The 10,078-nt window shown below is 35.1% G+C and overlaps 1 protein-coding gene across 1 annotated transcript in view; it reads right to left on the reverse strand.

The window, feature by feature from the left end:
* LOC110031916 (probable histone-arginine methyltransferase CARM1) overlaps positions 1 to 9,732 on the reverse strand; it is a 39,240-nt gene extending 29,508 nt beyond the window's left edge. Inside the window, exons 1-7 of the mRNA XM_020735358.1 lie at positions 9,346 to 9,732; positions 9,115 to 9,183; positions 5,570 to 5,681; positions 2,536 to 2,676; positions 2,298 to 2,401; positions 2,061 to 2,159; positions 1,911 to 1,980 (exon numbers count right to left, since the gene is read on the reverse strand). Of these exons, the coding sequence (XP_020591017.1) occupies positions 1,911 to 1,980; positions 2,061 to 2,159; positions 2,298 to 2,401; positions 2,536 to 2,676; positions 5,570 to 5,681; positions 9,115 to 9,183; positions 9,346 to 9,555 (805 nt within the window). The 5' untranslated portion in view covers positions 9,556 to 9,732. The remainder of the gene's footprint in view (positions 1 to 1,910; positions 1,981 to 2,060; positions 2,160 to 2,297; positions 2,402 to 2,535; positions 2,677 to 5,569; positions 5,682 to 9,114; positions 9,184 to 9,345) is intronic.
* Between the last annotated feature and the right edge of the window lie 346 nt (positions 9,733 to 10,078).

Consider the following 10,078-nt stretch of genomic DNA (forward strand, 5'->3'; position numbering starts at 1 on the left):
ATTTGATCACCCATAGTTACATTAGTTACATTTTTGTCACTAGATCTACCACTACTAAAATTACGTTCCATGTATTCAGTTTTAGTTCTACTCAAACGAAGACCTTTAGACTCCAAGGTAGACATTCATAATTCAAATTTTTCCTGAGCTTTTTCTCTATTCTTATCAACGAGCGGATATCAACAGCAAAAAGCATAAACCAAGGTACATCCTCCTGTCAGTGTCCAGAAAAGCGTGCTAAAAAGCACAACAACAACAACAACAACAAAACCTTAATCCCACTAAGTGGGGTCGACTACATGAATCTTTTTTTCTCCATTGCGTCCAATTTAGTGTCATATCATCATTTAGTTCTAATAAATTAAGAAAATTTTTATACAATAAGCCCAAAACTTCCTATGTCTACCTCCGCCTTTTTTAACATAAATCGAATCTAAAACATCTACTCTCCTAATCGGATCATCAGATGATCGACGTTTAATGTGATCAAACCATCTAAGATGAATTTCTCTAATTTGGTCTGCAACAGGAGCTACACCAACCCTATCACGGATATATTCATTTCGCATTTTGTCTCTAAGCGTCATTTTGTCTCTAAGCTTGTCTCTAAGCGTAAAGTCACTCATCCACCCAATCATTCTCATCTCGGCAACATTTAACTTAGTATTATACTTCTCTTTTAAAGGCTAATATTCAGCGGCTAATAGTCAGCGTCATAGAGCATTGCAGGTCTCACCACCGTCTTATAAAATTCTCCTTTAGTATAAGCGGTACTTCTCTATCACCTATCACACAAAAGGCTTAAAGGCTTGAAGCATTCCTCCATTTCAACTAACCAACTTGAATTCTACTATTAACATCCCAATCTATATCACAATCGCTATGAACAGCAGACTCAATGTATCTAAATCGTACGCACCTATTAATAATTTGATCACCCAAAGTTACGCTTTTGTAACTGAGCTACTACTACTAAAATTACATTCCATGTTTTCAGTCTTAGTTCTACTCAAATGAAGGCCTTTATAATCCAATGTAGACCTCCATAATTCAAATTTTTCTGGGTTTTTTCTTTCGTCTTTTGCACGAGAAGACTATCATCAACAAAAAGCATACACCAAGATACATCCTCCTGTAAATGTCTAGTAAAACCATCCATAACTAAAGCAAAAAGACATGGGCTTAAAGTCGAGCCCTGATGTAATCCAAGAGAAATAGGAAAATATTTGGTCAATCCTCCCTCGGTTCGAACACAAGTAACAGCTCTAATATACATATTTTTAATGACTTGAATATAAGTCATATCAACACCTTTGTTCTTAAGAACTCTCCAGAGGATATCTCTTGGAACCTCATTATAAGCTTTTTCTAAATCAACAAAAAATCAAAAGTAGATTCTCCTTGTTATCTCTGAACTTCTTCATCAAACCTCTCAATAAATTCATAGCTTCCATAATAGACCTGCCCGGCATAATCCAAATTGATTATGAGAAATCTTTGTAATACGTCTTAACCTATTTTCATTTACCCTCTCTCATAATTTTAAAGTGTGACGCATTAACTTAATTCCTCTATAATTTACACATTTTTGTGCATCCCCATAATTTTAAAAAGCAAACAAAAAAAATCAAGGCCTACAAGATCTTACAAGAAACCAAACACAGGAGATGAACAAAACCAGTACACCTGAATGTCAACTATGGTCTATTTACTACAAGAAAAAACAAAAAAAAGGTAACAGAAAATCATAATTCTTTATAGAAAGGTTCATTATAAAAAAAGGATAGTCCAGAAAGAAAATTGCTCAAGTGGTTTCAATTAAATCAAATTAAATACAAAAGAATAACAGTAAAGTTTAGCTGTTATGAAAGTTTTTTGCCACAAAAAATGTAGTACAGAGAAAAATTTACCCATGGGCTCTGATATAAGAATATCTGCTTTCTCAGGTAGTTCAACCTCCTCAATTTTGCCCTTGATGACCTATTATGCAAAAACTACAATATTATAACTAGAACTACAGGATCGAACAGCGATAGTCCAATTATTTAAATAAATCAAACCGTTATGCGATCCCCAAGTGATGGATTCCCAGCTACCAGCCTGCTTGCATATTCCGCCATTTCAGATGCCTCTACAGCATACACATGTTTGGCACCAGCCTAGAAGTTGGCAAATGATTCAGACCAAATTAATTATATATTTCTTGAATGCACTTGTAGAAAGAATACAGCACTGTGAAGGTATAAACAAGTATTATAAACAACTTATTTTATCAGTTAAATATTATCAAGGCAAACCTGAGCAGCAAAGAGTGAAAGTATGCCACTACCAGCACCAACATCAACTACAACGCGATCTTGAAAGTCTATACTGTTTTCAATTACTGCGGAATAATAGGTTCCTGTAAAATTATGCTCAAAATCAATTGCAGGTTTATAGCCAATGCATCAACAATAGAAATTCCTGAAGAAATTTTGAAGCTCAAGATTAAGCAGAGAAACAACTTCATGCAAAACAATTATTTGAAATCATAACCTGTCCGGACATAATCTTGCAGCATATTCTGTTGATGCAGCAACTGGCCGTAGTAATGAAAGTACATTTTGGCAGAAGAAGCCTCGATTTTGCTATCAAATTTACTTTTAGAATAAATTATAGATCCATTTTCCAAAGGCCCTGGGGATAAACATGAAGCAAAAGGTGATAAAACAAGTTGAGCTTCATATCAAAAATTCTAAAACATGTCTTCTTCCGCATAAGCTAATTTTAAAATATTTTTGATAAAATACTACGAAAAGAAGCGTGCCACAGATCTTTATCTGTCAGCATAACATCATGAATAGATGTATGAATAACCATGAAGAATCATCATATCCTCAGGTCATGCAAGAGAACAGCCGATCAATATAAAAACTAGAAGTTACTTTTCACAGAGTACTGAGGAATCCTAAATTAAGCCCACCAATATAAAATGACAAACAGCTTTTATGCAAGCATAAACAAATACTTCAAACCACAAAGAAAGCCATAACCTTCAGATAGGGCAGCCAACTCAAAGCCCACTAACACTAAAAAGGAAAAAATTATGAATATAAAATAAGCTGGATATACCACCTTAAAGAAATTTGGTATAGTGCAGACACAGAGCATGTATCGTATATGGCTGACTAAAAAAAAAATCATAAAACTATTAAATATATATTAAAAAGAGGAAATAAGAAGAGGCAGTGCACGTCTAGGTTGCCTTCATCATCTAAACCATAAGGATGTCACCCCCTGATTAGCACAATCCCCACACTTTAATAGATCACACCAATACCGGATTGAAGAAAGAGGCAGAGTCAAATCCAACACTTCAAACCATACGACCATGCAACATATCCAAACAAACACTAGCAATGCCGAACTTTAGCATCATAAAGCATCATGCACTCTTTTGATTGAAAACTCGAGATGGCTAGGAAGCAATCATAGATCCACAAGGCTCATAATATACACTATAGAAAGAGTTTATTTACATTGTACATTAATACGTATTATTTTCTTCCTTTCTCAAGGGAATGATCAAATCATCCAGCATCTGATGCAAATCCACCAAAAAAAAAAAGAATAATAGACACGAGCAAAAAATAAGTACATAAGACAAGGTCTGACATAATATGTAACCAATAAAAGGAATCATTATGTATGTATTATGAAGGTCAATCGTCTCTGTTGGAGAGGATATCTTTTTTTGTCTTATTCACCGGACGACCACCATAATATAATGGAACAATGAGCGAGCACAATATTTTGAGGAGCAACCAAATATTTCACAGCTACTGGATTGGCATTTATAGAAGGTGAGTTAATTGAAAATAAATTCAATCAGTTTGCATATAAATCAAATAATAAACAATGTACCCATTAAATAAATAGATAAAAATCATTGTCAAACGCCTAGGAAGGACAAGAATAGACCCAAGGTCATGAGGATAAAACTTGTTAGAAATAATTTGTGAAGAATAAACTTAACTCCACAAATAGCAAAAAATAAGAATGAATAAGAATAAGCCAAAGCAAATAATTGAGACAAGTAAAATAATAAAGATGTTGGTCGGCATAACTATGAATGTATTGTCAAAAGGAATGCAGAAGTCCGCCACTGCATCAGCTTATCTCCATTGCCAACCACCCCTTGCCACAGTCGCCGACCCCCACCCCTACCCGCCACAGCTGACCATTGGATTGTACACTGCACTTCAGTGTATTCATCCAAACATTTTAAAAAAAAATCATGCATTTAAAATGTACTCATCCAAATATCTATATTTATTTTTCAATATACTATATTTACTTTCACTGCATTCCTTTTACATTGGATTCATTTTTCAGTAAAATAAATAGCCCCTGAGATAAGGATTTCTTCTCTTCCCTTTTTCCAATGGCAAAAAGAAATAACTCTCCAACATGTTTTCCTTTTAGTGCACTTACTCACCCTCCTCCTTGCATATAAAGTTTTATAATTTGTTAGCATCTCATGCGTAAATTACATAGATATGAAACCTCACTTTTGCTTACATATGCACGTCTAAGCTACTAATTTTTTCCATAATAAACCATTTAATAATAAAGAAATATGATTGCATTGACCTAAAAAGCCAACTCCATGCATCACCATTAAAAATGATTAAGTTAAGCATCGTGATTAAGTTGTGTTATTATAGCCATATTGCTTTTAAAAAAATGGGTCATAAAAAAATTTAAATTTAAATTCAAATTCTTATGATTTTAACTTATACATTTGAGTTCAAATACAATCAATGTAAGAAAAACCATCCATGCTGCTAGTAATCATATTCCGTTCTTCCTTCCAGCTCATTCCCCAAACTATGGTAATCTAAACTATGGGATTGATATGGAATAAGAAAAAATAATTCTGGCACGGTGACATAATAGAATCTTGATGACAAGTTTAGCTAATGCCCGGCCATATGCTGCAATGCAGCAGCAAAGCAACTGTAAAATCTTTTGTATATCCAAATGAATTTCATTCACAACCTTATGCCATATCAGTAATGCAATAATGCACAAAAACATGGTGTCATGTTGACAAATAAAAGCTAACATTATGTGTTGGCAAAGGTAATAATGCGATTTAGTATGATAGATTAAAGATTAGAGTAAGTAAGCTAGTCATTCATTTCAAGGTCCTATAAGTGCATGTTTTCTGTTCTCTATACACACAAGGCCAAGTACTTCGAGGATTATCAAATATGCTTTGTGTCAGTCAAGGCGTCCGATAGAATCATGTGGGTCAAGATTCCTAACTTTTTGCAGATTGAGACAAAATGGAATACACAGTCCAACTTAAACATAGGGGCTTAACAAGGCCTTTATTTCAGTTCTTACTCCAAGGTTGTCTTATAAAGAAACGCCGCACTTGCTAGGTTCACTGAAAAATTTTTGCACTTCATATTGTCGATGAACACATATTATTACCAGGAGATAAAAAGAACATTAAGCAACGTCTAAACCAGAAAAAAGAAACAAAAATGGTTGCCATGATTTAGAATAATTGCAGATGTACCAATTTTCATATGTGATACTCCGTGCTTCCACTGTCCAAATTCTGTGTCAAAGGCTCTCCGTTGCTCGGGTGTTTTGAATGCAAGCTTGAAAGCTTTTGAAAAGGAAGGATTCTGGCATAGCAAATAATAAAAAAGGTGAGAGAACTATTAACTCAAGAAAAAGTGTTAGGGGAAGATGTCAGTAGATAAATGAATTTGCAATAGAATACAAAATCAAAAGCAAGGTGTGTTGCTAATAAAAGATTTATGTTCTAAGCATGAAATAAGTGAGACCTGTGATGCAATCCAATAATTTTGATTCAATCAAGATTTACCTTAAGAAATACTTTATTAAAAAAACAACTTTAATTTCACTAAGACTCGCTAAAAAAAATGAACTATCTCAATTTATCAACTAAACAGATGATAAGAATAAATAACAGAAAAAAGACGCATTTATTCAGTATTTTTTTTTTTCACATAAAGTACTTCCCAAACAATGAACATATAAGCACAGCCAGCGAGTGATAATTCTCTTGAACACTTATTTTCCAATCATATTAGCGCCATTTCTTAGAAACCTAATAGTGCATCTTTCAACAATGAGGCAGCCAATGATTGTTTGAATGGAAACTATGTTGTTCCAAACCTGTGATATTTTTTCAACTCAGTTGAAGGTCGTTCTTCAATTGAAACAAGTGATCCATTGTCATCCAAGGACTGTTTGCATAAACACTCCAACTCAGGTGAAAATCGCTCTTCGGTCAACACAAGTGGTTCGTTGTCATACCATGACATTGTGCTCAAATAAACAACACATTCCAGACATGAGAATGGTTTTTTTTTTTCTTCTTTTTTTCCACTTGGGGCTGGTGGTTTGTCACCATCTCTATAGTTTGTGCAATCTTAACAACATGAGAAAGTCATTTATGTATGTTCAAATATACCTTTCTTTTTGTTATATTTGCATTCTTGATATATTTTAAATTATTTTCTATAAACAGTTTTTATTGTATCTGATATATTTTTTTTCTCAAATATACAATGATCCTTAAATTATTGGCATGCTTTATCAATATTTTATATAGATGCATGTGTTGAGTATGAAGTTTCGAGTAGCCCAAAAGTTAACATGTTATTATATTTTGAATAAGAGGAATGTAACTATTACATTGTATATGCTAGATTAGTTGGCTTCAATAAACAAAAAGATCATCAGACAAAAAGACAACTGACGTTATAAATACATCTTGCAAAGCATTCAACCTATCAACAAAGAACCTGTTACTTAACAAAGAATCACAATAAAGTTCTTTATATTCTTCAAACATTCCCCACATGGCCCTCATGGTGTAGATCCTTATAAACTCATGCTTTTTTAGTTGGACATTGAGGCATGTATGATGCTTTTAGTTTCTAGGAGAACAAAAATCAGGTGAAGCTAAATCTTTAAACTTTCACATGACATAATGTTGCCCATTGAGAACTTGGAGAACCAGTGTGTCACATCCGTCAAAGTTCTTAATAGCACAAAAGCATTGAGAGTTTTGGATACAAAATGCAAGGTTATCATAACCATGAAGATCAGTCCTGCCACATTGACAAACTTTGTCAACAGTGGTTCCTCCATTATCTCCGGCACAGAGCTTAAAGGTTGTGATAAATCCTTCTCAGCTTTGAATGTTCTGGGTTTTGACATCATATCATCATGGGTGTCAAGGTATACTCACGCAATCAACCTACTTTATTCCAACTCTGAGGTGGTTTCTTCTCCCCATCCCCATGCACATTCATTGGTCAACAGCCGAAGGTTTACTTAACATAGATTAAGAAGTTAACATTGTTAGCCAACTTGGCTCGCAAGGAGCAATTTAGTCAAATTGATGATTTTTTACTGCATATACATAAACTAGGCATCGAAGACAAGGTTACTTCTTCATGGTCAGCTGCCAGAGATTCTTGCTCTAGAATATCATTTCGAAGTCTCTCTTTGACCCACACCCAATTTTTTCCTTCACATGACCATAATAGCAATGAAAGTACCAAATATTGTGTCATATAGTGCGACTCCAATGAGTGTTGTGTATTTTTGGCTGAGGAGATACTTTAAACTATATAGATAAACAAAAGAGCCTTGCAAACAAGGTCAATAAAAACATATAGTAACAGAGAGGAAGAAAGGGAATGGCAATCTCTCTAGCCGAAATACGATTTTTACTTCTGCCTCTATATCTAGTGACTAGGATTTATTAGTTTCCAAATATAATTACTCATATGATATCATATAGAATATTTATAAGAGAATTTGGAGTGTTGTGGATCAAAATCACTAATCACTCAGCATCAAAGACTTTGGGAATCTCTCCTTGATAAAGACTTATGTTGCTCCCAGAAAAGAATCTCAGACCCATAGATGAATCTTAGTAGGGACTCTTCTCCAAAATGTCAAAAATCCTAAATTAGTCACCAGTAGCTCAATTTTGTTGCTTGCTCTGAATTTAAAAAAATAAAGGGAAAAGTACCTGCATATTGATTACTATATAACCGTCAGATTGTGGTACCAATCGATAGGTGCTAAGTAATCGCCAATAATGAGTTAATTTTCAATTGGATAAACCAGCTATGGTGAGGAAAATTATTCATATAGCAACCCAGACAGAATAAGCTTGGTTGTGAAATGTGCTAGCATTGAGTATAATCGTCATTCAAAAAGATAAGAAGTGACCTAAGAGATCTTTCACTTAAGTACTAAAATAGTGGTGATCAAGCTTTGGAAAGATTGCCCAAAGCCGCGTGCAGTTAAGTTCCCACATAATCATCTGAAAGCACTGTCTCCAAGTCTTTCATAATTTGGTACCCCTTAGGTTCGCCATTCTTTAGCCATGAACTCTCCAAGTCATTCATAATTTGGTACCCCTTAGGTTCTCCATTCTTTAGTCATGATGTCTTTGTTGTTTGCATCATGTGCTTTTCTAAAATTTGAGGGCCTATCATCCTCAGCAGTTAAAGTTGGTCATCCGCAAAAGCGACATGAATTCTAACCTTGAGGTTGAATTGATTATTGTGAATGATTAATCGTGTTATGTTGTGCTTGTATGAAAAAAAGTTTTGGGATTGAACCTTCACAGTGTTGTTTCTTTTTATATTTTTCAAGTCAATACCAATTAAAATGATAGGTTTTCCATTTAATGTTCCATGGTTATCTTAAATTTTAAGGCCGCACACTTTCTTAAGAGAATATGAAAACTCAAATCCACACGAAAGACATATCAATGAAGAAATATAACCTAATACAAACCAGAATACTAAACATGCTACGGTAAAATCAAACGAAGCTCTAATAAACTGGCACGATGGTAGAAACCCAACAAAAAGTTGTGGCCAGTAGGCCCTGCTAAAATACTTCAAAAAAATATAAACAGCTCGGATCAGTTAAACTCGTATAAAGATGCAAAGGTGAATCCTTGGGATAGAAATAAATCATTCCAGTAGGTTTAAATTAATTTCAAATGACATTAAATAATTGCAATCTGTGAAAAAAAAAAATCATTGCGCATAGTCGTACCTCTTTAGCATCACTGTTTCCTGGTTCTTCAACTATGACCAACGCCTCCAAAGGTCCAAGATTGACCAGCTAAAAATCAAAACAGAGAAAATGCCGCATGAACATAACAAGCATCACATAAGCGGCTAACCTAAGCAATTAAAAGAAAAAATTCCGAGCAGGCATTAAACAAAGGCCAATAGGGTCAAGAGAACCCCGCATTCTCATCCGAGAAATAAAGAGTCATCGAACCTGGGAGCTGCACAGACCGAAGCAGAGAATGTCTCCGACTGATTCAGGCAAGTGGAGACGAAGCTGGGGAACTCCGGATTTGGAGACAGCAAAGAAGGCGGTGACGACTGACGGAAGCGGATGGGACGACGTCGAGGGCGAGAGGTCCTCTAGGACGACGCCTGTGAAGTCCAGATTATGCGTCGGCTTCCGGTCAGGCGAAACCTCCATCGCCACCTGATACCGCCCTATCTCACGTCACTAGGGTTTCCAATCAAGACAAAATTAGGGTATTCTAGGGTTGCAGGGGAAGCCGATGGAGTGGAAGGCCCCAGACGCCTCCAAGTTACGAGTTTGGACGAAGCAAGAAGGGGAGGATGAGGAAGGTTAGTGTTAAATCCAAATTCCATCACTGGTAAATCAGAAACTTGTACATTTTTGTACAATAAATTGTCTTCTATTTTGTCCCCACTAATGGGCGAGCCCCTTTGACTAAAAGTCTAATTAATGCTCATTAAGAATCATTTGTGCTGAAATCAATCTCATGTATGCTATGCTGAGCTTTAGATTCTTAGGGTCTGATCGGTGCAGTTGGAGCTAAATGAACCTTTAATATAAATCTTAAACATAATTGAAGCTCAATATTGGCCCACTAAGCTCATATGTGGCTTAATGAATCAAATCAAATCTAAATTTAATCAAAATGGCTAGGCACTTCCTTAAGTCCTACCAAAGTCAACCAAGCCAATTTCAA

Source organism: Phalaenopsis equestris, unplaced genomic scaffold, assembly GCF_001263595.1.
Source record: "Phalaenopsis equestris unplaced genomic scaffold, ASM126359v1 Scaffold000002, whole genome shotgun sequence".
NCBI lineage: Eukaryota > Viridiplantae > Streptophyta > Magnoliopsida > Asparagales > Orchidaceae > Phalaenopsis > Phalaenopsis equestris.